The 24,163-nt window shown below is 46.7% G+C and overlaps 1 protein-coding gene across 2 annotated transcripts in view; it reads left to right on the forward strand.

The window, feature by feature from the left end:
• The window catches only part of lhfpl6 (LHFPL tetraspan subfamily member 6), a 24,113-nt gene extending 461 nt beyond the window's left edge, over positions 1–23,652 (forward strand). The window contains exons 1-4 of one of the 2 annotated variants that reach the window (XM_081702402.1): positions 1–559; positions 1,158–1,583; positions 22,071–22,169; positions 22,525–23,652. The exon at positions 1–559 is cut by the window's left edge and continues 461 nt beyond it. In XM_081702402.1, coding sequence (XP_081558528.1) covers positions 1,199–1,583; positions 22,071–22,169; positions 22,525–22,643 — 603 coding nt within the window. In that variant the 5' untranslated portion in view covers positions 1–559; positions 1,158–1,198 and the 3' untranslated portion in view covers positions 22,644–23,652. Of the gene's footprint in view, positions 560–989; positions 1,584–22,070; positions 22,170–22,524 lie in introns of both variants that reach the window. The other variant, XM_027031269.3, reaches the window with a different exon arrangement.
• The last annotated feature ends 511 nt before the right edge of the window (positions 23,653–24,163 follow it).

Genomic DNA, 24,163 nt, shown 5'->3' on the forward strand with positions numbered 1-24,163 from the left:
GTGTTTAGGTGCATGTCTTGGACTCTCCGTTTCGTACATAGGACATTTTACAAGTAGGATCTGGTAGCGCGTTTTCATCACTGCACGTCACTGAGGCGTTAAACGTCTCGCTGCTCCGCACAGCCGAAGCTTACTCTACCGACGAGCGTGGACATTTCGACGCGGACGACTCCCGCCCGAGCACGGCGCCCGGAGCAGCTTCGCACGCCACAGCCAGGCGGAGTCTTGCGCCCTTGCAGAGCGAGCGGAGCACGCCGTGGGCGGAGAGTCGCGAGACGACGGAGTGCCCTCTCCCAGCCTCGCGCCGTCCGCCGGGACGTTCCGGGCACAAGCGCGTGGATGTGCTCGCGGAGATAAAGGTCCCGTGCCTTCTGAGAGGCGAGCGAACTCTGCGGACTGCCGTGACTTCAGTGGCGCTGCGGGAGGAAGAATTTACCGAGGAAGAGGAAGACCATTGGGATGAGCTTTGCGCCTGAAGTTTTAATTTTAACAGAACTTATTTGAGTAACGGCTTATTTTGGAGCGCTTGGGATCGACGTTGATCTTGGGGTCGAAAAATGTAAGATCTTTTAATCACGTTTGACATATTTTATTCAATATTTATGTAGCGCGAAAATCACTTTTTGTGGAACTGATCGCACCGGTTTTTTTTTTTTGGTACATTGGTAGACATTTCTTTGGATACATTCCAATACACTGCACGCTAGGAAATAGCTCAGTACCATTCACTAACTCGACAGATGAAAGGTGTCGACGTCTAACTACCTCACGTGCGTCTGCATTGTTTCCCCATCGCACACCCGGTAATGCAAATCAAAAAGAGGGCACGGGACTTTAACGGTTCACACCTTTCCCACTTTAACGGTTCCCACCGTTATTTATAAAAACTTTAGTGGGAGAAGGTCTACCATTCCGGTTTCCTTAAACATAGGCCATCTGCTGCGCGCGGACACTCTAGCCAGTCGTTTGTCTTTTTTTCGTCGTTGCAGGTCCGAGTTGGAGGCATGGGAGCCGGAGCTGCAGTCTTAGCAACCTGACATACAAATGCACGGGCACTACACACGGGACATGTGGACTGGGAGAGCATAAAACACACACATTCAGGCGCACACACACGTACACACACACACACTCTTCATTTACTACTCTTCTCTCAGAAGGCATCCAGCGTGTGTGTGAGAGAGACAGACGGTGGGTGATGGGGTCCAGCCTCACGTGCACGGGGGTGGTGTGGGCTCTGCTCTCACTGCTGTGTGCGGCTGCCTCCTGCATCGGCTTCTTCATGCCCTACTGGCTGCTGGGGTCCCAGATGGGGAAGCCCGTGGCCTTCGGCACCTTCCGGCGCTGCTCGTACCCGGTCCGGGACGAGGTGCGCGGCGGAACCACGATGGTGGAACAGTGCGGCCGTTACGCCTCGTTCCAGGGCATCCCGAGCCTGGAGTGGAGGATCTGTACGGTCGTCACAGGGACCGGCTGCGGATTGCTGTTGCTCGTGGCGCTCACCGCGCTCATGGGCTGCTGCATCTCCGAGCTCATCTCACGCACCATCGGACGTGTGGCGGGCGGGATCCAGTTTGTGGGAGGTGAGTTAGCGGCTGGATGGATGGATGGATAAATGGATGGATGGGCAGATGGAAGGATAGATCGATGGACGGGAGGATGGCATCTCAGATACAGGGACAGGTTCCTGGCTATGACGATGGGCTTTCAAAGTCTTCTTTACACTGAAGCTCCAGTCCCATACACCCTTAGAACATTTTCAGCATTTGGCAGATGTCTTATGCAGAGCAGCTTCATGTGTGCTCAGGGAATCAAACCCATGACAGGAACGCTACCTTTACTGCCATAGGAGCTCCGAGAGTACGTGACGTATGCGCTTGCTTGTACAGTCAGCTTCCTGCCTTTCCTGGCGGGGCTGTGCCGGGTGGGAGGCTCCGGCAGTCCTGGACTCCGCTCTGTGTTTGTTTTGGTGGTCAGCTGCGATGTCTCATGCTGATTCAGACAGAGGTAACAAAGTCACGGGCCATCGCTAAAGGGCGCAGGCTGGTTTGAGGATTCTGAATAATCAGAGAAAAAGAGGCATATAGTGTTTTCCTTTCACTCGAGTCCAAAATGCCATAATTCGTGTAATACCTGTTTTCTCTCTTTCTTTCTGTTTCTCTGTTTCAGTCTCCTGTTCTCGCACTCTCTGCTTTGCTTTTCCTCTGTTGTTTTCTTACTCTTTCACTCACAAATGTACAGATACACTTACATTTTTTTGACAAAAATAGTAACACTGAAACACGCTGTAGTTTTGACAGCTTGCCCCCTCATATTGTGAAAATCTGTGTGTGTGAGAGAGAGAGAGAGAGAGAGAGAAAGAGAGAGAGAGAGAGAGAGACAGAGAGAGAGAGAGAGAGAGAAAGAGAGAGAGAGAGAGAGACAGAGAGAGAGAGACAGAGAGAGAGAGAGAGAGACAGAGAGAGAGAGAGAGAGAGAGACAGAGAGAGAGAGAGAGAGACAGAGAGAGAGAGAGAGACAGAGAGAGAGAGAGAGAGAGAGAGAGAGAGAGAGAGAGAGAGAGAGAGACAGAGAGAGAGAGAGACAGAGAGAGAGAGAGAGAGGGAGACTTGATGCTGCCTTTCTCTTGGTAGTGGGTGAGGGAGTGAGTGGGGGCTCAATCAGTTCTGTGGCCTTGCAAACCAATAGGTTCCTGCTCATCTCACCTCACCTCTCCTCACCTCACCTCTCCTCACCTCTGCTCTCCTCACCTCTCCTCACCTCACCTCTCCTCACCTCTCCTCTCCTCACCTCTTCTCACCTCTCCTCACCTCTCCTCACCTCACCTCTTCTCACCTCTCCTCACCTCTCCTCTCCTCACCTCTCCTCTCCTCTCCTCTTCTCACCTCTCCTCTCCTCTCCTCTCCTCACCTCTCCTCTCCTCACCTCTCCTCTCCTCTCCTCTCCTCTCCTCACCTCACCTCTTCTCACCTCTCCTCACCTCTCCTCTCCTCACCTCTTCTCACCTCTCTCACCTCTCCTCTCCTCTCCTCTCCTCACCTCTCCTCTCCTCACCTCACCTCTTCTCACCTCTCCTCACCTCTCCTCTCCTCACCTCTTCTCACCTCTCCTCACCTCTCCTCTCCTCTCCTCACCTCTCCTCTCCTCACCTCACCTCTTCTCACCTCTCCTCACCTCTCCTCACCTCACCTCTCCTCTCTGCCATCTATCTTGGAAAAGATGATGTTTGAATGTGACCTCACTCTCTTTTTTTCTCACTCACACACACACACACTCACACACACACACACACACACACACACACACACACACACACACACACACACACACACACACACACACACACACACACACACTGTTTACTGATATGCTCAATAACAAGCAAATATTTCCCTGTTTACTGTGTCCTCATTTTTCATTTTTCTTTATTAAGATCAAGCTGTTTGCCCATTCATCTTGCCCTCTCTCTCTCCCTTTCTGTCTCTCTTTCGCTCTATCTTGCTCTCAGTCCTTCTTTCTCCTCACCTGTGCTAGATTTCTTGCACCGTGATCAGTGTGTTGGGGCTTGTCACGCGTGTATGTCGTGCATGCGCTACAAATGTTCTGCTTACCACAGGCTTCGTGCGAGCCTATGAGGCTTGCGTGGCTCCATCCCAGCAGCTGCGGTCATCTCGGTGAAAATGTGATTTGAATGTGAAACAGTTGTTCTGTCATTCCCTGGTCTCCTGTCTTTCTTCTCAGGTTGTTTATCAATCATATTAAGTAGTGAAGACAGTATTTGTTTACTTCAGCGGGGTTGTTTCATTCATATCACAGAGACTAAACTTCTGATAACGTTTTAAAGAGGCAAAATCCAACTGTTTACATCTTATTTTCTTTCATCTTCTCTTTGTCTCACATATTTTCTCTGTCTCGTGCCATTAAATTGGGGTAGAGGGGGTTGAGTGTGGGGGTAGAGAGGCTTCAGTAGAGAGGGTTGAGTGTGGGGCTACAGAGGGGTGAGGGTGAGGAGCTCCTCACCCCCCTGGTCCTGTGGAGCAGGAGTCTTAAACCCTGACTGCGCCTAGCTTACACAGGCACATGGGACTCGTTTGGCTGACTGGGACGTTTTGAGCTCTGTAACCGGTTTTATCCAGTTGGATCATACTGGGCTGTTTTGCATGCAGAAATGGTGGCTGCTCTATTGGATTTCACATACATTTTCAATTTTATTCCTCTGAAAACCACAAAAGGTCTGGAGCTAAAATCCTTGCTGAGCCTCAGAGCGAACCTGCAGCCGAACCTAGAGTGTGCGGTAGAGGGGGGTACCAAACCTCCCCGCGAACCTCACAGTGAACCTTTCGCAGTCTGCCAGTCAGTAATCTCTGACGTTTCTCAGCAACATCTTGCCTTTGAAGGTTAGATTAGTGCCTGATGATGAGGATGAGGAAGTCTGAATCGCTGGGCTTTATCTGCGCACGGCTCCCCATCAGTAAAGCGGCTCGTGTGTAATGCGCAAAGAATGTCTTCACGCTCTGAGTGTGTGGCGGACCCTGCCCGGTCACGAGCTGTGCTTGTAACTTTGCCAAACAGCACGTGACTTCACGTCAGAAAGCACAGCTGTTTGTCCCTGTGCCTCATTACAGTCACAGGCCCTTCACGTTCCCACTAAGGTGAGAAAACTGGAGCAAGAAGCATATGTGAGATCCTTGTTTATCTCTTTAATTCCCTCCCGCGTTCCTCTGCTTGTGGACGGTAGTCCAGCTGGGTCAAAGAACCGGTGCCGGTAGCAGGAGGTGGTTTAAAGCAGAGACTGCCCTGTGCAGTGAGCAGAGAGTGTGGGAAAAGAGATATAACACACTCACACACTCACACACACACACACACACACACACATGCTCACACACTCACACACACACACACACACACACACACAAGCAGGAATGGATCAGGGATTATTTCTACTGTTCCCAGTGCTTTGGGCTGAGTGTGTGTGTGTGTGTGTGTGTGTTTGCATGCATGCATGTGTTTAAGGTGTAGACACCCATGAATATGTGTGAACACAGTACATGAATTATACGATGGGAAAGTGATTAATTGATGAATTATTCATTTTGACTTAATCTGATTAAAAACAAAATTAGGCTACGAATTCCGAGAGATATTTTGGCTTTGAAAGAGATATTCTCACTCCAGCTTGAGTGACTGCGATAACAACCGTGGCTCATAGTGCGGGTGTGTTTGGGGGCAGGAGGTTGAGAAGCGGGCTCAGAAAGCTTCGCCCCGATGCCGTGCAGAGCTGGGAACTCTGCGAAGGAGCTGGCGCTTTGGAGGAGATAAAAAAAAGAACTCCAGCTGAGACACTACCCCCACTCTGCAAATGCAGTTCTGCTCGGGTACTTAGCGATGCTTGCAGCACATGTGTCAAATGACGTTTGTGTGAGTAGACCTAATGTGGTGTGTTCTCTGTGCTCAGAGACGGCAGAGGCAGCCTAGAGTCTCGCTTATAAAGGACAAAAAAAGAAACAGAACAGAAAAGCCCATTAAATGTCTCGAAAGCGTATACTAAAGGACGTTGAAGTACTCCACACCTGTTTTTGGGGGAAATAACTTTGATAGCTGTGATGGTGTCGGACAGCTGGTTAGACTCTGTAGCTGGATTAGCAGCTAAGCTCGGTAAACATGAGTTGTTTTCCTTTCTCTGACCTGAAGGATGTTGGCAGGTCTTTATTGTTCAAGCAGGCAGTCAAACACACAGTCGGCTTCCTGTCTCTGTTGTGTGGCAGTGTTGATAAGGTAAGCAGTAATCTATTCAGAAAGATAAGATTCTCAAAGGCTCTCCGATTTCCGTTGACCCTGAATTGCAAAAGTCATTCTGCAGTTCAGTGGGCGCCAGAAGTTAATAACTTTTCCTGATCTTTTTCTCTCCTTCTTCTTATTCTTTGTCCCAGATTCTCTCCCTCTTCTCTCTCTCTCTCCTTCTCGCTTTCTTTTTGTGTTTCCTCGCTCATACGCACACGCACACTTAACCAGAGCCAGCTTTCCACCACCAAATGAACAAAGGCGTCTGTTTGCTCGGGATCTCTGAGAGGTTCTGTTGTCCACCCGGCCCGGTTGCAGTGCCGCGTGGTCTCTCGCGGGGTCCTCTGTGGAACGCGGTCCAGCATTCTCCTCGGGGCAGTTATTTTGGAATGTTCCCTTCTTCCAGATGGTCCTCTCACTGCCAGCTCTGGCAGGTCGCCGTGGCAGCACTGTTCGACCGGAGGAAGAGGAGGGAGCAGGCGCACGTTCCCATGCCTTGCCGAGGCCGGAGAATTTTTTTAAAAAGTGGTTCCGGCCGGCTCTGGAACCGTGGAATCGCAGAGCGATTCCTCTACCGCCTCTCCTCTTCCGGCACTTAGCTGAGCGTCTCCAAATCAGTACGCAGATCAGTCAGCGATGTTCGCCTTTAGGGAGAGGAGATGTTTTGTTCTCTTTTTATCTTTTGCACAGTCGAGCGTTCTTCATAATTTGGCTGGCATGGCCTGACCTGGTCATGTCTGACCTGGTCTTCTCCACGGGAAGCAGAAAGACCACACTGTTGTAAAAGAATCCGTTGTTACAGCTATAAAAGCGCTTTTTGTTGTCTATTGGCAGCTCTGAAATAATGAAATTAAAATTAATTCATGCTTGTGCACAGCAATGCGTGCAAATCTCTCCTCTGCAGTCTTATCCCCGTCTGCTCCCTGCCTCTCTCACCCTGTGTGTGTGTGTGTGTGTGTGTGTGTGTGTGTGTGTGTGTGTGTGTGTGTGTGCGTACTCGCGCGCGGGTGTTCTGGGGGGTGTTGACAGCTCGGTTTTGCATGGCATGTGCGTGGAAATTAGCAGGAGCTGAGAGCAAGCCAGAAGCAGCAGAGTGATACCAGACGTCACGCTCAGGGCCAGTAGTGGAACAGTGACACCAGATATTCTAATGACAAGCAGCTAAGAGCTGCTGTGTGCTCTAACAGGACTCACAATCGTTCACAGACACGCCACACGTCAACTTACACACTGACACACCAGCTCCGGCTAACCAAACCACACAGGATGTAACTGAAAACAAAACTTGAGTTGTCACTCACAGTAGGTGATGTGCATCACATGACAATGTCCGCAATCCAGTTTGAAATAAACCACACAGCAACTCCCGCTGAGGGACAGGTTTCGTGTTCCAGACTGCCTGTTCTCTCCCCCTGTCTCCCACTCCTGCTACAGCGGAGCCTACGATTGCACCTGCAGAGAGCCTGTCATGTTCACTGTTTTCAGCCTGTACCTAATCAGAGTTAGCAAAGTGTCTGTTTTTCCACACATCGCACCATTCACTTATAGCACCGTACGGCTATTACGTTTAAGGATGGTTGCAGTTCTGTGCAAATGTACCAAGTGAAAGAGTGCACATGTTCTTTTAAACCCACATCCTCAGTCCTTTCTCCTAAACCCCTCCCTGCAAAGACACACAGGCCTAGCCCTTAGCTTGTCCTTTTATCTGCTGTGTGCAAACACAAAATGACTGACAGGCAGGGAGGACCGCCTTCTTGCAGAGAAGCTTCTGGATTGGTTAATATAGACAAACCCTCTTTGAAATTTTTAATTGTTGATTTCCTTGATGAGGTTCTTTGATGAATCCTGGGTATTCAGAGATTTTTAGTGATAGCAAGCAGGATGGAAGGACATAATTCGCAGGGCTTGAAGCCAGTCCGGTGGCTGTGTGATTGTTTAAGCCTTCAAAAACCCTGAGAAATCTTCATTTCAAAAGCAGAACATTTACAGTACAGTCACATCATCTAAGTTTGAAATGTTACACCAGGGAACAAATGGCAGTTGGAAGAAGTTGAAAAAATGGATTAGTGTTATTTAGCACATGTTCTGAACAACAAAAAATGTGTGGCTCTACAGTTAGTTTACTGTCTTGAAGGCTTAACCGATTATTTTGATAAACTGGGTTTAAGCGCGCGAACACACGCACGCACGCACACGCGCACACACACACACACACACACACACAGTTCCAGTTGGTCATATTCAGACATAAGCACATGGTTTGTGCTGCTTCTGCTTCCAAAAGAAAATTCATATTTTTGGCCATCTTAGGTGCAGCACGCACTAACGTATACCCGACATACCCTCTAACGTATTCCCGACACACGCTCTAACATATACCCGACACACCCTCTAACGTATACCCGACACACCCTCTAACGTATACCCGACACACGCTCTAACATATACCCGACACAGTCTCTAACGTATACCCGACACACCCTCTAACGTATACCCGACACACCCTCTAACATATACCCGACACAGTCTCTAACGTATACCCGACACAGTCTCTAACGTATACCCGACACACCCTCTAACGTATACCCGACACACGCTCTAACATATACCCGACACAGTCTCTAACGTATACCCGACACACCCTCTAACGTATACCCGACACACGCTCTAACATATACCCGACACACCCTCTAACGTATACCCGACACAGTCTCTAACGTATACCCGACACACTCTCTAACGTATACCCGACACACGCTCTAACGTATACACGACACACCCTCTAACGTATACCCGACACACCCTCTAACGTATACCCGACACACCCTCTAACGTATACCCGACACACGCTCTAACATATACCCGACACAGTCTCTAACGTATACCCGACACACCCTCTAACGTATACCCGACACAGTCTCTAACGTATACCCGACACACCCTCTAACGTATACCCGACACACCCTCTAACGTATACCCGACACACGCTCTAACGACACATGCTCTTACGTATACCTGACACACCCTCTAACGTATACCCGACACACCCTCTAACGTATACCCGACACACGCTCTTACGACACATGCTCTAACGTATACCCGACACACTATAACGTATACCCGACATACTCTCTAACGTATACCCGACACACGCTCTAATGTATACCCGACACACTATAACGTATACCCGACACACCCTCTAACGTATACCCGACACACTATAACGTATACCCGACATACTCTCTAACGTATACCCGACACACGCTCTAACGTATACCCGACACGCTATAACGTATACCCGACACACCCTCTAACGTATACCCGACACACTATAACGTATACCCGACATACTCTCTAACATATACCCGACACACCCTCTAACGTACACCCGACACACTATAACGTATACCCGTCACACCCTCTAACGTATACCCGACACACTATAACGTATACCCGACACACGCTATAACGTATACCCGACACACTATAACGTATACCCGACATACTCTCTAACGTATACCCGACACACGCTCTAATGTATACCCGACACACCCTCTAACGTATACCCGACACATGCTCTTACGACACATGCTCTAACGTATACCCGACACACTATAACGTATACCCGACATACTCTCTAACGTATACCTGACACACGCTCTAATGTATACCCGACACACCCTCTAACGTATACCCGACACACTATAATGTATACCCGACACACCCTCTAACGTATACCCGACACACTATAACGTATACCCGACACACGCTATAACGTATACCCGACACACTATAACGTATACCTGACACACGCTCTAACGTATACCTGTCACATGCTCAGACTCGGACCTGCTTTATGTTACATTCACTGTTGTTCACTCTTACTGTTTGTGTCTGACTTTCTTTACCATAGCTCTCTGCTCCCTCTGTTTTCTGGATCCTTTCATTGGAGTAAAAGTTTTCAAACTCGCATATTCACAATCAGACCCTCACCAAGAGGAACCTGTCAGCTCAGGAAAGCTCTGAGTGTAACCGCACATTCTTGTGGGTGTCTCCTTGAAGTGTTTGGCAGAAAACACTGGGATTTTATAAGTACAGACCACATTTCCTGCGTCTGAGTCTGCCTGACTGGTGTGATGAGATTCTTGAATTTGACTCAGTAGCTGAATGACGCTCACATCTGAGACTGGCTACAGCGGCGTCAGAACAGGCCTGGTGCCTTCTGCTCCTGCCGTGGCGCTGTCAGGCCTAGAGAGAAACCGAGGGGCCCTCACTCGCTCTCATACGGTCCTGGGCACAAAAAAGGGCCAAACGCAAAATTAAATGTAATGGACCTAAGAACAGATTATTGGTCATAAACTTAACAAGAACTTAAAAAATGTCCTGAGAACAGTGCTACCGTTTGCTCCTCACTGCTTGTAGCTGCAGTGAACTGTTGGGGGTTTCTGCAAACAAGGAAATTCACTTACAGTGTCTTCTAATACACAAATATAAAATCATGAAAAAAAATGAAATGTTTTGATATAAAATTCAAACACAAGTTTGGGTGTTCATACCTTCTGATGATTTATCTGATGATGAAACCATTAAAAGTTTAATATTATGCGATTTGCGGTTTGGCCTTTATTTTTGACCAGCTGTGTACACACAGCTGCACGTCTGTGTGGGTCATAAAGTGGAGAGCGTCAAATAAGAAGTTGTTTCTGTATTTCTCTCATTGTTACCATTACTGTATGCTCTATGCTGATTACCTGTTTAATTTCCAGATCAAATTTGCTTCACTCAGTTGGTCGAGAGCTTTTTAAAATCTTCATTAGGAGTTTTATCAAGGAAGATGAAATGAAGGAGAGTTTTTTTTTTTTTTTTTTACTTTTCTAAAGTTTTTTGTTGCAGTGTTTGACCTGAAGGGAAGGGCCCTGGTTCTGGAACATTCCACAGCTTATGTGATCAAAGAGGATAAATTTCCCATTTTTCAAAATGCAGAGATTGAATTGGCACTATGTCTCTAAAAACAGTATGAGCGCTGTGGTTTCGTCTTGCCCAGGTAGTGATATTGATCTCAAATGACTTTTAATTACTTTTAATGATAGAAAAAACTTTTAATAAAGTCTTCTAGTTGATTTCTTGAGGGTGCATTTGTAGCGTGAGAGCTAGTGTGTGTGTGTGTGTGTGTGTGTGTGTTACCTGCAATCACATGTTCTCAGTGTCTGGGGGAAAAGAATTGACATCAGTGAAGAAAGAAATGAATGCTTGAAATGAACAAAATTATCTGGTGTAACAGATTTTTATGGATTCCTTGAAGTACAGTACTACAGATGTAGAATTAGGCCAAATATTCTAACACTCAAACACAAGGCTCAGAGGACATTACCAGCTATATTGGTCCAGTGTAAGATGCTAAGTCCATTAGGAGTATGTGTGCTTTTCTAGCAGTGTGTGTGCCCTCGGTGCTCTGATGTTGGAACAATGAAGCTGTGTCAACATGCCCCCCAGGGAGGAGCTGTTTGAAGTGCACTGGACCCAGGTCCATACGGGCCCCTGTCTTACCGAACTGCGCCTTTGGAATTCCCACAAACCCATAATGCACGTTGTGGCGTTTGCAGTCTGTAGCTTCATAGATACAACCTGATCAAACATCTTCTATCAGCTCTTCCTGTTTATTGGCACCTATAGTCTCGCTCTGTCCTGCTGTTGTAGTCTGTAGCTAACAGCTGATGCTTTATTAGTGGTGGTTCGCACTCCTGTAACGTCCTTCTGTTAGAGCTGGCTGGCCGCTAGCAGACAGGGAGATGAAAGGTCACTCTGATGACGTTGAGGTGAGGGCACACAGTGGGAGACTCAGCAGCCCATCTGCTCCCAGCAGACCCGGGCAGCGGCGAATCTCAAAGACGCTCCGCCAAACGACCGGGAGACGCAGGGAGCGAAAGAGAGGAGGGTTATGAGTGTGAAGGTCAGACACGGTGTGTGTCGGAGAGAGACCGCAGGACGGAGATTTAAGGCTGGAGGAAGGTGGGGAGAAGGCGAGAGGGCTGAGTGTGTCTGGACTGGAGAGCGCTTGTAGTCCCAGCATGCATCACTGAGCCAGATGATGCTGCCATGGGACCCGTGTGAACACACCCTTGTGAATGCACTCTGGTGGGCATACCCGTGTGATTACACCCATGTGATTACACCTGTGTGTTGCACAGGCCTGCAGACAACCAGAGGCAACAGACACGTTAGACACACAAGAGACCTGTAGACTCGGAGACAAACAAGTCTTCAACAGATACCTGTAGACTCTGAGACACAAAAGTCTTCAACACAAACCTGTAGACTCAAAAACACACAAGTCTTCAACAGATACCCGTAGACTCAGAGACACACAAGATTGGACGGTTATACTCCTGAGCCTTCTTCAATAGTTAGTGAGTGTGTGTGTGTGTGTGTGTGTGTGTGTGTGTGTGTGCATGCGTGCATGCGTGTGTGTGTACATGTGGGCCTTGGGGGTCTGCCTGTGTGTGTATGCTTAATTAATGGTGGGTGGAAATCACGTCTCAGATTTGTAGATGGCAGTCTACAATTTTGAGAAGCTCATGTCTGATACCACACACTGTTAGAGCTCTTATTTTAATATCCCTGCCCCCCACAAGGGATGTTATTTATTTACTTCTGGACACACTTCACCACGGCTTATAAATATTAATTTATCTCTCTCTGTGTTTGTATCCCTCTCTCTTTCCTCCTCTGTTTCTCTGTCAAGTCAAGATATATTTAAATGTATACATTTGAAACTATAATAATAATAATAACAACAACAAAAGCACTACTACTGCCACCAACAATAATAGTTAATAATAATAATAATAATAATAATAATAACAGTTAACAGTTTTAATGACATTTTAATGCATGGACTGAGGGGGTGGGTGGGGTCTAGAATCATTTGACAGAATTTGACTTCTATTGGATGCTTGGATCTTCACTTCAGGCCGATGATATGGGTGCCCCGGCTGCTGTACTATACAGTAGCAGTCGGGTGGTCTGGCTGTGTGTGTATCGCCAGCAGGCCCTGGGTTGGAGACCCGGGTTGCCCCATGTAGTGCCCTGTGAGCTTTTTCCTTTAGTGCATTCACTGCTTTGCTGAAGCTCCCTGATGCAAGAATGACGAGGTTGAGGTAAGTGTCTAGTGTCGTCTGCTCTAAGGTGCCTAGAGTGAACTGGTGTTTGTCTTCCTGACATCCGCACGTCTTCTGGAAGGCTGTGGTGTTTGTCTTTTTGAGGTTTAGTTCTCCAGCAGGTCCAACCGCTGCGGTTACGCCTGTGCAGTGGGTAACCACAGCACCAGGTCATCTGCACAGAGCAAGAATTTAACTTCCCCGACTGGCAGGGTGAGTCCAGGGGATAGAGACTTTTACAGCTGCACCAATAACGCGCTGATGTAAATATTAAACTGGGCTGGACTAAGGCGGCAGGCTTGTCCCACTTCTCTCTGATGGAGGAACTCTTCCAATTCTTACCCCACATTTGTTTACCAAATACATAATCTATCATGTTTAATAACGTCATAGATTTTATACCACTTTGTAAAAGTTTTTAATAAAGTCTTTAATGGCAAATAGAATCAAATACCTTGTGAAATCAACAAAACAGACAAAGATTTTCCTTTTTTTTTGTTTGCTATATATTTTTATTGATTAAGTGTGTGTAGGGTGTAAATGTGACCAGATGTATGGGCGAAGCCAATCTGACTCTTACCTGGGACGCTGTGTTCGTTAAGGAAGGTCAGAATCCTTCTGATTAAAATGCTACTAAATACCTTCTCCAGATTGCTGCTCACACAAATGTGAGGGTCTGATCTGTCTCCACTCTCATGGCAGCCTGACCTCGGCTGTCGTCCCGGCTTTATACGTATCATGTAAAGGGCCTGAAGTCGGGAGGTTGAATCATTTGAGCGCTGCTCTTTGTAGCTCAGGTGTGCTGTATTTAAGCGCCTCGTTCCTGACACCGTTGGGGACATGAGCCTTTTGTGAATCGAAGGATTGGAAGGATTGAGGATCTATGTCTTTCTCTCTTTGTGTGTGTGTGTGTGTGTCCATTTGATTTTACATGCAACTCACTAAGAGTTATTCACCTTCCATTCTCCTAAAAGTGATCATCTAGAGAGGTGGACTGAGTGTCAGGGAGAGAGAGAGAGACAGAGAGACTGTAATTAGTATTCTTCTGTGTCAAGTTTTATATCTGCAGTCAGTTACCTTTTGACAAAATTCGGCTTCTTTGGTCTGAACTGACAGGTCTCCTCACAGTGTCTCCACCTCGTAATCCTAATTTTTTTTATTGTCCTGTATATCTTCCTTACCTGAGTGTTATTTTACCTCAGTCGAGTCTCTTGCTCTTCTTAATGCATTTAGTGTTCTTCATCATTCAAGTGCACCATTTTTTTAAAAATGTCCTGCTTTGTATCGCTCCTCTTCCTCTTTTCCCAGTACGTCTTCACTCCACGGTCCCCTCGGCGTCCTGCTATCAGGGCCAGGTTCACTGCCGTTGGACAGTCCCAGTGAGAGACGACCTTGCCTGTATAAACTGTGTGTTCCATTCTGTACTTAAAGAAGGATGCCAAATCAATTATATATGAGACCAAATTAATGATGCATGAGACTTTGACATATTAAGAGTGCAGATTCGACTCGTTCTAGCCTGAAATCAGAGACACCACACAAATCACAGAAGATCGTTTGTTTGCTCTTTAGTGGCTATGCCCTGTTCTCTTTGGAGGGAAGCAGATTTGTCATTTGAGCTTGAGAGTCTTTTGTTCAAAGCTGGATTCCACCCTGTATGTCAATATGCCAAGCATGAGTTTTAATTTGAAACGCTCATTTTTTTCGGCCCTCCGAGACCTGGGAGTCTGCCAGAGTTTACTCCATTGTTAAGCCTCTGCTGTTGTTTGGAACCATTACTGTAGACACTAAACTGAACGAGATGTACTGATTAGATGATCGTCATCGTGTGTGTGTGTGTGTGTGTGTGTGTGTGTGCGCGTGTGTGTGCCTGTGTCTGGATGGACATATCACCTTACCCTAGAACGCTGGATCCATAGAAAGCAGAAGACCTGTAGCTATAGAACATTGGAATTCTTTGTTTGCTGTGAACTCAGCTGTCGTGTGGCATCTGGAAGGGCAGTCGTCGGTCAGTGGGGGTAGTGCTGTCACACTGGGGGGCTGCTGTCAGTGGCTTTTAACCCCCCAAAGACCCCCGCTCCCCCGCACCCTCCTACTGGGACTCAGTGGTGCATCTCTCCTCTGCTCCCAGACCCCCACTGTCTGTTAGCTGAGCAAGGGTTTGTAACTGTGTGATCTACAGTGTAAACTGCATATCCCCTTTGGGAGGAGAAGCGTCGCCCACACAGCTGCTCTGCAACGTCACCTGAAATGTAAACTCATATGAGCTCAAAAATTGTATCTGTATCCTATCTGTAGCGCATCAGCTCTATAAACAGCTGAGTGGGTCTGGACAAATAAGGGAACAAAAAATGTAGTCTGCACACTGTTTATCAAAAGTAGCCCACGGACGTCTGTCAAAACCGAGCCAAATTTAGCCCAGTCCTTCTGGCTGTAGTCTGGACCAGCCGGTTGCAGTACTGTGCGTCTTAGCACGTTTGCTTCCACGCCGTTCACGTCGGCTTCCCTCCGTGGAGTGTGTTCAAGTGCTGTTTGGGTCCGTCTCTGCCCTGATTCTCAGGCAGGCGCTGCGGTCAGCAGTGCTACTTTTAACGCCCGGCTGACGGCGAGCGCCGAGTTACGGCTCCGTGGAGCGGAGCTGGGCCTTGGCTGCAGGTTTGCTGTGGGGATTATACTGCGTCAAGCGCCACATCCTTAGCAACTTTCCCAGTCCTCTTTAACTTTGACTGAACCTAAAATTAGCCAAGTGAAGAGAGCATTCTGCACAGGAGAGACTGGAAGACATTCTTATTGCACCAAATTTCCATTAAATTAGGCCGATTTCCTGTCATTTGCTTGCACAGCTTGAGATGTCTTTAGTGCTACGGAACAAAGAACAGTTTCTGAGATGGCTTAAACCTTTCTGGTAGCATTTAGCACAAGCTTCACTCATTTTGCTGCATTTGAATCAAAGCCACTTTTATAAATATCTTTTACAAATTAAAGACCTGCAGTAACCTTCAAAGCTATGTTGTTTTCAGCATTCATAATGAGGGGCTTGGGACATGATGGTCTCAGTTGTCTCTTTGTGCATATGTGTGTGTGTGTATGTGTGTGTGTGCTATAATAAAACCATCTGTGATCAGATCTCTCTGCCAAAACACACACACATTGCTGTTAATAATAGATAAAAGACATAAACACCCCCCCCCCACACACACACACACAGACACACACTGAGCGAGAAGGAGAGAGAGGTTTAGTTCAGTGATCCAGTGAGAGAAATATTTTGAATGATAATACCCCACAGGACACAGAATATATAAGGTAGTGTTGCAGAAATCACAGATTGGAAAATTATTCTCAGAAGGTGACTCACCATGGTCACTGATCTGATCACCATAGCTTTCCCATACCCTTTAACCTTTGATCTACCATTTATTAGAGCACAGTAGCAATATTATCAGCCATTTTACTGATTCTACGGGGAAATCTGTAGAAATCTGTGCCTGCAACTGTTTGTCAGAATCTATTCGACGTGACTTCGAATCAGACTCTGTCCTTCACAGTAGATAATACAGTACAGCAGTATTTAATTAAATACAGTTTAATGTTGCTCATCATGTTTTACTGGCAGACAGGCTCTCTCGGCCATGTTAGCCATAAATGTTTTCTCCACGCTTGCCTTTTGATAACTCTTCTATACTGCAGTGCTGAGTATAAATGTGTTTATGGTCTCGGGGCCGTCATAAACACCAGGCCTGGTACCAGATAGCAACATCCACAGGCCGAGTTCCCCACCCGCTTACAGTCAGCGCTGAAACTCGCCAGTCACGTGGACCAGCGAAGGACCGGAGGATGTCGCCCTTGCTCCCGTGCCCCACTACCGTGACGAAACTCTGGCTGCTAAGAACATGACCCTTGCTGCTTCATTTCCTCGCAGCCATGACTGCCTATCAGGTCTCTCTGAGGCGCATTTATTAACTGCTGTTTGAAGGTGGCAGAACGTGTGTGATGCCGGTTGTTATTTCAGGACCATAATGTCAGTGTAAAGCCAACGCGGATTGTAAATTGAAATGCAGAAGCCGCACCTGCTCGTCACAAGGTCTGACTGCCAGCAGCCCTTAGGCAGCTACCGGAGGCTCTGCTGGAGGGTTGCTGGTTGCCAGGGCACCAGGAAAAACGCGGGCTGGATCGATGGCTCGGGATTGTGGCGATTCCCACGGCCTCGCGTAGCTCTTGACCCCTCAGGCCATTGGTCCTCCTCAGAACTCCCATCCGTGGCCCTGACCGGTGTTTCCAACCAGCAAGCAAGAAAACAGAGAAGGGCTGGGAGCTAGATTTGTATTACATGTATAAGTCATAACACAGTCCCCCTGTATGATGGATAATTCTGAAGCCCTTTAACTAGCAGCAGAATTCCATGAATTTCTCTGTCTGATGTAAAACAGCGTTGTTGGAGAGTCCGAGAGAGGGACTGCAGCCGTGAAGAGTGATGGCGCGTGATGAGTTAAAACCGGCTGTGCCCGTTCTCGGTCAGAGCGGAATCTCGCTTGCTGCGGGCTGCGTAATATGCGAAGGGTGATTTATGCCACCATCACTGCGACTTTCTAGACATTTGACATCGCTGGGAGCGTCACTAAGCCGTCGCAGAGCCGTCGTAGAGCAGGCACGGAGCCATCATCGCTCGGTCTCAGAGCAGGCGCAGCCTAGAGACTTGCTGGGCTCACATCAGAGTCCATGCAACAGCCATGACTGCCCCACACCTGCTGACTCAAGGTGGGGGGAGAAATTGGGATATTTTTTTTGGGGGGGGGGGTAAAAAGAATTTAAAATATCACACAATTTGTCAGTAACCTAAAGACAAAAAATCCCACCTCCCTCCCTCTCAAGTAGTGTAACATATAAGTCAGGGAGTCTCACGACTGTTCGGTATTTTAAAGAATCTGATTAAAAATGTATGATGGACAGGTCTGTCAGTCCATAATTTGCTGTCTTTTGTGCACTCCCAGAAGGGGGACGTTCCAAGCACGGGGAAGCAGCCCCAAGGCTTGCCCAGTCATTCCTTTGATGTAGCAGTTTCCTTTCTTCTGCTGTGGTTAACACCAGCGAGTGGACGCGCAGGACTGGGCGCGGCCCTGGCGAGTGCCGAGCGATCTGCGTGGGTGATCAGTTTGTGTCGTGCCGAGGAAGATCAGAACGGCTCTTATCGCCGCATCGGGCTGGACGGTCTGTCGTTCCGTCGTGAGAACTCCCACACACCCTCGCCCCTTACCCCGACGGCCGTTTCCGTCCCTCTGTACACGGGTCCTTACTCCCGCGTGCCGTACAATATGTGGCATTAAAGCATCATTTGCATGGCTGAGGGTAGAATATATAACACAAGTGGTTTACAGATCCTCTGAACGGTTTAGCATAAATGAAACCTCTATCAGCGTCTGCAGCCATGGGGGTTGCTGGCGTGGTGATTCAGCGCAGTGAGTCAGGGACTCCATGCCCTGCGCTGGTGGTAGAGAACACGCCTTTTGGAAAATAACTGCCATCATCACGTTTGCCTGCATGAGAGGATGTTGGGTTTTGACGTATGACTGCGAGCTTTTAGCATGTTTCGTCTTACCTGGGCGCCTGTGGGTCCTGGGCGAGTTGCGTTCGCATGCTTGGTGTGCTGTTTCTCCCGGATCAAAGTTAATTTATCTTGCCTGAAAAGCTCAGCAGGCTTTTTTTTTTACTAAATGCAGCACATGTCCAGTGGAAGGTCTGCTTTAGTGAAGCAGCTGTGGTCTGGTAACCATGCCAGTGACATCAGGCGGAAGGTCCTGCCCTAGGTGACTTAATCCAGGTGCACACAGCTGTTCTCCTTCCAGAGACCTTGAAGGATACAGGGCTTTAAAACTGGATTATATGTGAACAGCGTATAAATTCTCAGAGAGTGAGGGCGAAAATGTTACAGTTCCTTGCTCCCACATTTTCTCTGTCTCCCTCTCTCCCTCCCTCCCTCTCTGTCTCTGTCTCTGTCTCTCTCTCTCTCTCTCTCTCTCTCTCTCTCTCTCTCTCTGTAGATTTTGAACACTTGGTAAATCAACATGCAGCTTCATCCTGTGACATGATATCCCATGTTTTGTTTTATGGTGGCGTTCCTCTTGATTTTAGTAAATGATGTTGTAAGAGGCCAGTGGGTGTTACAGAGCAGTTTCAGTATCACAGCGGTCCTTGCATGCGCTCCCGGGAAGGCCACATAAGGGGCTGTGGACTGATGACCAACCAGGCTGGATTAACACCAGGCTGAAACTTAAGTCTTTGAAGAACACACCCAGAGCCCAAAAGAGAGGGTGCTATGCTTTGCCCAGTGCCTCCTGTCTCTTTGCCTTTCCTTAGACACAGGAGGTAAACATAGACATTCCACTCTCTGAGATCATTATCCACCAAGCCAGATTTTACATCCCATCTCCTTCACTTTGGTATTCCTTGGTGATTTTTCCATGCCCAAAGGAAACTCCTTTTAAGTCCGTCGTGTTCTGGGGAATGCACCTTCTATATTTGTTTCTGTTCGAGGCCACATTCCTCATGATTATACATACACACACACACACACACACACACACACACACACACACACACACACGCACACACACACACACACACATTCTCCATGATTACTTTCCATTCTGTCACCTCCCTTCTGCACAGCATAGCACCACATAGCTTGGAGTAGCACACACACACACTCACACACACACACACACACACACACACACACACACACACTCACACACACACACACTCACACACTCACACACTCACACACACACACACACACACACTGAAGCAGGGGCAAAAGTCAGGTTGAAAAAGGTGTGGCTCTCGAACTGAACTCTGAATGTAGTGTACACACATGCACACAAGCGGAACACTTTGAAACAGACAGTCTCAATTCATGGATCATTCAAAAATCAGAACAACACAAAAGTCTGTTTCCTTTCCCAATTCTCCCCTCTGAAACCCGATTGATACCCTTGGATGAAAGCTGAATTCTACTTTCTTGAGGCCATGCCTCTGTCATCGATTTTTCTGTCTGGCTGCGGAGGATCTGGAGACAAACCCCGGAGGCACATAACAGCTGTCAGTTACAGACATTCAAGGACTTCAAAAGACAAATGCATGAGAGTGGGGGTCCGGCACTGAGCGTGCTCTGACTGACTCTCTCCAGGCTGGGCCCAGCCAGTCCGAACCGTCAGCTATGAGGTTTTTTCACAGATCTAAAAGAACTGCCATCATTTGTGCTTAGCAAACGTATCTCAGAGGTTCAACAGATATCAGTTTCAAACACTTCAGGCTTACAAGCTCACAGACTTAGAAACTTTTTAATAGCAACGCTCCCTTTTCCCCCCTCAGGCTCTTCCTGATTCCATGCTGTAGTGTATTCCGATACTTCCCAAAACACAAACTGCCCATCACAATGTATATTGGAGCACCGACTCTTCTTTCAGTTCTGGCTTAGATCCGAAAACCAGCGTGTAGAACACTGTGAGCAAACCCCTGAGTCAAGTGCCCTTTCATTAACACACAGTCCATAACCACACACACACGCGTGCGCGCACACACACACACTGCAGATGCAGATGACAAGCCTGCCAATGGGCTCAGGTCCCAGTGAGGATCTAACAACATGAAATGTGCTCTAAGCTGTAACAGGGCATATGGAGCTCAGTGAGTATATGGGACTTAGAAAACATGCAATTTAGAGAACGTGAGATTTAGAGATTGCCTAATATTTTATAGTAAATGTTTTTGGCAACTCAATTATCAAGATAAAATGTGGCACATTTAACTCGGTTGTTTTAAATTTGTCTCATAGTGGTTATAGTGTTATAGTGTTGTTTTGTGGTTGCAAGCTTCTGGAGCTGTTTCATGCACCAGCTACACTCCCCCTTGTGGATAACTGAGGTACTTCAGAACATGCAGTACATCCAAGCCACTTCCAGGCCTCAGTGGTTATGAAATCCAACTAGCTATCAGTGGCTTGCAGTGTGTAAAGCAGGTATCCCTTTGCATAAAGCGCGCCTCCACCCTTTAGAAATGCAACCTATAGAAAGCAAGAATATGGAAAATAGCCTGTATGAATAGGTTTTTTTTAATGACTTTTTTTATGAAATAAGTAATTTATTTATGAAATATGTTTATATTCTTTTTTTCCATCCACTTGTTTTGTTTCAGCTTTTCTCTGGTTAGAAGGGCCTGACTGCTATGTGGGTACAGAGCCTCTTGTACAAAGGCTCATGATTGTAAACTGCTAAGTGGAGGAACACGCACATGAATTGTGATGCTTCTCTGTGCAACAGAATGGAAATACGGGAGGATTGGGCACACGGTCAAGGTGGCAAAGAGTTACCTTCAGGGATAAAATGAGGTAGCAGTAGCTTGATTTGAAGCAAATCATTTTTATGCTCCTATTAAGACTGCATTAAATTGAACCAGTTAGCTCATTAACAAGATCTGGTTGTTCATTTAGTTGGATAATGAGTGCAGCATCTCTGCAGGATCTGATCATGGTAGGTCTCTCCAGGGTTTCCTGTCCTGTCAGGGGGGGGGGGGACAGCTTTTCTCCTCTGGCTGATAGGAATGCAAGATTACATGCCTCTGTATTTTAGAAAATTAAATTCCCTTCATGAAAGGGAATTTCTGATGGAATAAACACCCAAGCTGAATTGTTTCCTCATGTGCACTCTTAGTCCCTTCTTGCAGCACTTCGGTATTGTGAGAAAAAACTCTTATTGCGTGGCCCACCCACCATTCAACTGGGAAAGAGAAGAAGTGACCTTCTAAGCATGGTTATTTGTGTAGTAATCAAACAGTGCAAAACTGAGTGCTTATTTTGGACAGATGATTTTATTAAGGCTAAAACACTATATACATTAATATACATTACATTATAAGACATTACATTATAATTACACTTTTGTGTGTGTGCGTGAGAGAGAGAGAGAGAGAGAGAGAGAGAGAGAGAGAGAGAGAGAGAGAGAGAGAGAGAGAGAGACTACATTGCATTAGAACAGTTTATTGTGTTTTGTGTCCAGGATAATGGTTCTTAATTCTGCTACTTCAGAATTCATTTTTTTTCTCCTTCATTTTTTCTGTCTGTGCGGATGTCTGTAGGCTTGCTGATAGGCTCCGGCTGTGCACTCTACCCTTTGGGCTGGGACAGCGAAGAGGTCAGACAAACCTGCAACAACAGTTCCAACCAGTTCGAGCTGGGTAAGATGGCCAGACACATGCCAAATTTGACAAGACTTTGACAAGCAGACTCTCTTAGCAGGTCAATGACTTACAGTGTAATCTCTATATTAGACACTATGAAAATATATACATAATAATGACATTAGCACTGTTGAGAAGTACTGTGAAACCTCCTTCCTGTTTCACTATAATGTACATGGAATCTTGGGAAAACATTCCTGCTCCGAGAATCTCAGCTTTGTGGTTTGGCAGGGAATTCTGCACTTTGAGATTACCAGTGTGTTGAGAATTGTGTGTGTATGTGTGTGTGTGTGTGTGTGTGTGTGTGTGTGTGTGTGTGTGTATGTGTGTGTGTGTGTGTGTGTAACCACAGGTTCCTGTGAAATTGGCTGGGCCTTCTACTGTGCTGGGGCGGGGGCTGCAACTGCCATGCTGGTATGTACTTGGATGGCCTGCTTTGCTGGGAAGAAACAGAAGCAGTACCCATACTGAGACTACAGTACCCACACTGAGACTACAGTACCCACACTGAGACTACAGTACCCATACTGAGACTACAGTACCCACACTGAGACTACAGTACCCACACTTAGATTACAGTACCCATACTGAGACTACAGTACCCACACTTAGATTACAGTACCCATACTGAGACTACAATACCCACACTGAGACTACAGTACCCACACTGAGACTACAGTACCCACACTTAGACTACAGTACCCATACTGAGACTACAGTACCCACACTGAGACTACAGTACCCACACTGAGACTACAGTACTCACACTTAGACTACAATACCCACACTGAGACTACAGTACCCACACTGAGACTACAGTACCCACACTGAGACTACAGTACTCACACTTAGACTACAATACCCACACTGAGACTACAGTACCCACACTTAGACTATAGTACCCACACTGACACTACAGTACACACGTTTAGACTACAATACTCAGACTGTAGAACCCACACTTGTACTACAGTACGGTACCCACACTTGGACTACAGTACAGAACCCACACTTAGACTACAATACAGTATCCACAGTTGGATTACAGTGTCCACTTAGACTTCACTACCTGCTGAAGTTGAAATACAGAGATTGCAGTATCCATACTAAGATGAGTCTGCACACAGTGGTTAAGACTGAAGCTGAGAGGAGTCTGTACACAGTGGTTAAGACTGAAGCTGAGAGGAGTCTGTACACAGTGGTTAAGACTGGCTGCCTGATGACTGTTCAAGAAGAGAGGATAGAGATTTTTAAAGGCCAAACTGCTAAGGACTCTCTAGTTACTACTTATTTTATTTTTGCATTTATTTGGACTATAGTACCTTTTTTGTCCTCAATATGTAACTAAAGTTATTCTAGTACAGTGTATGTATGGATTTTATTATAATGTACATGATATTCTGTATTTAAGTAATATCCTCTTGTTGTCCTATTACGGCCTTAAATATCTCACATGCAATAAAGACCATCTCAAGTGGGACATTTGTTTCAAATATATAAAAACCTCATCATATATGTATATCTCTCTGATAAGTGTGTCTGATGTAAGTACTTCTTGTGTTTGGCATATTATTCTAGCTTTCTTTTATGAAAAATTATTCACTGTACCTGTAAATAACTATTGTTATGTGACAGCAGTTCAGTGAATGAACTACACCCATGTAACGAGCGGTAAGGAGGCGGATGCATGTGCTGAGAGGAGCAAGATTTAATAGGGGCAAATCCAAAATCAGGGTCATCAAGGCAGTCCAGGGTCACAGAGCCGACACGAAGAGTACTGGGATACATAACAAAACAAGCACACGAAGGCAAACTAAGAAAGCAGGCTATAACTAAGACAGGGGAAAACTCAGAGCTAGGAAACACAAAGGCTAAGATAAACACAGACACGGAGCACAAAGAAACCACCATCAAACATTAATTCAAAATGAAACAAACAGACAAACAAACAACAGCTATGAGCAAGTCACAGAGCAGGGTTTAAATACATG

Source organism: Electrophorus electricus, chromosome 19 (genome assembly GCF_041902795.1).
Source record: "Electrophorus electricus isolate QZ-2024a chromosome 19, ASM4190279v1, whole genome shotgun sequence".
NCBI lineage: Eukaryota > Metazoa > Chordata > Actinopteri > Gymnotiformes > Gymnotidae > Electrophorus > Electrophorus electricus.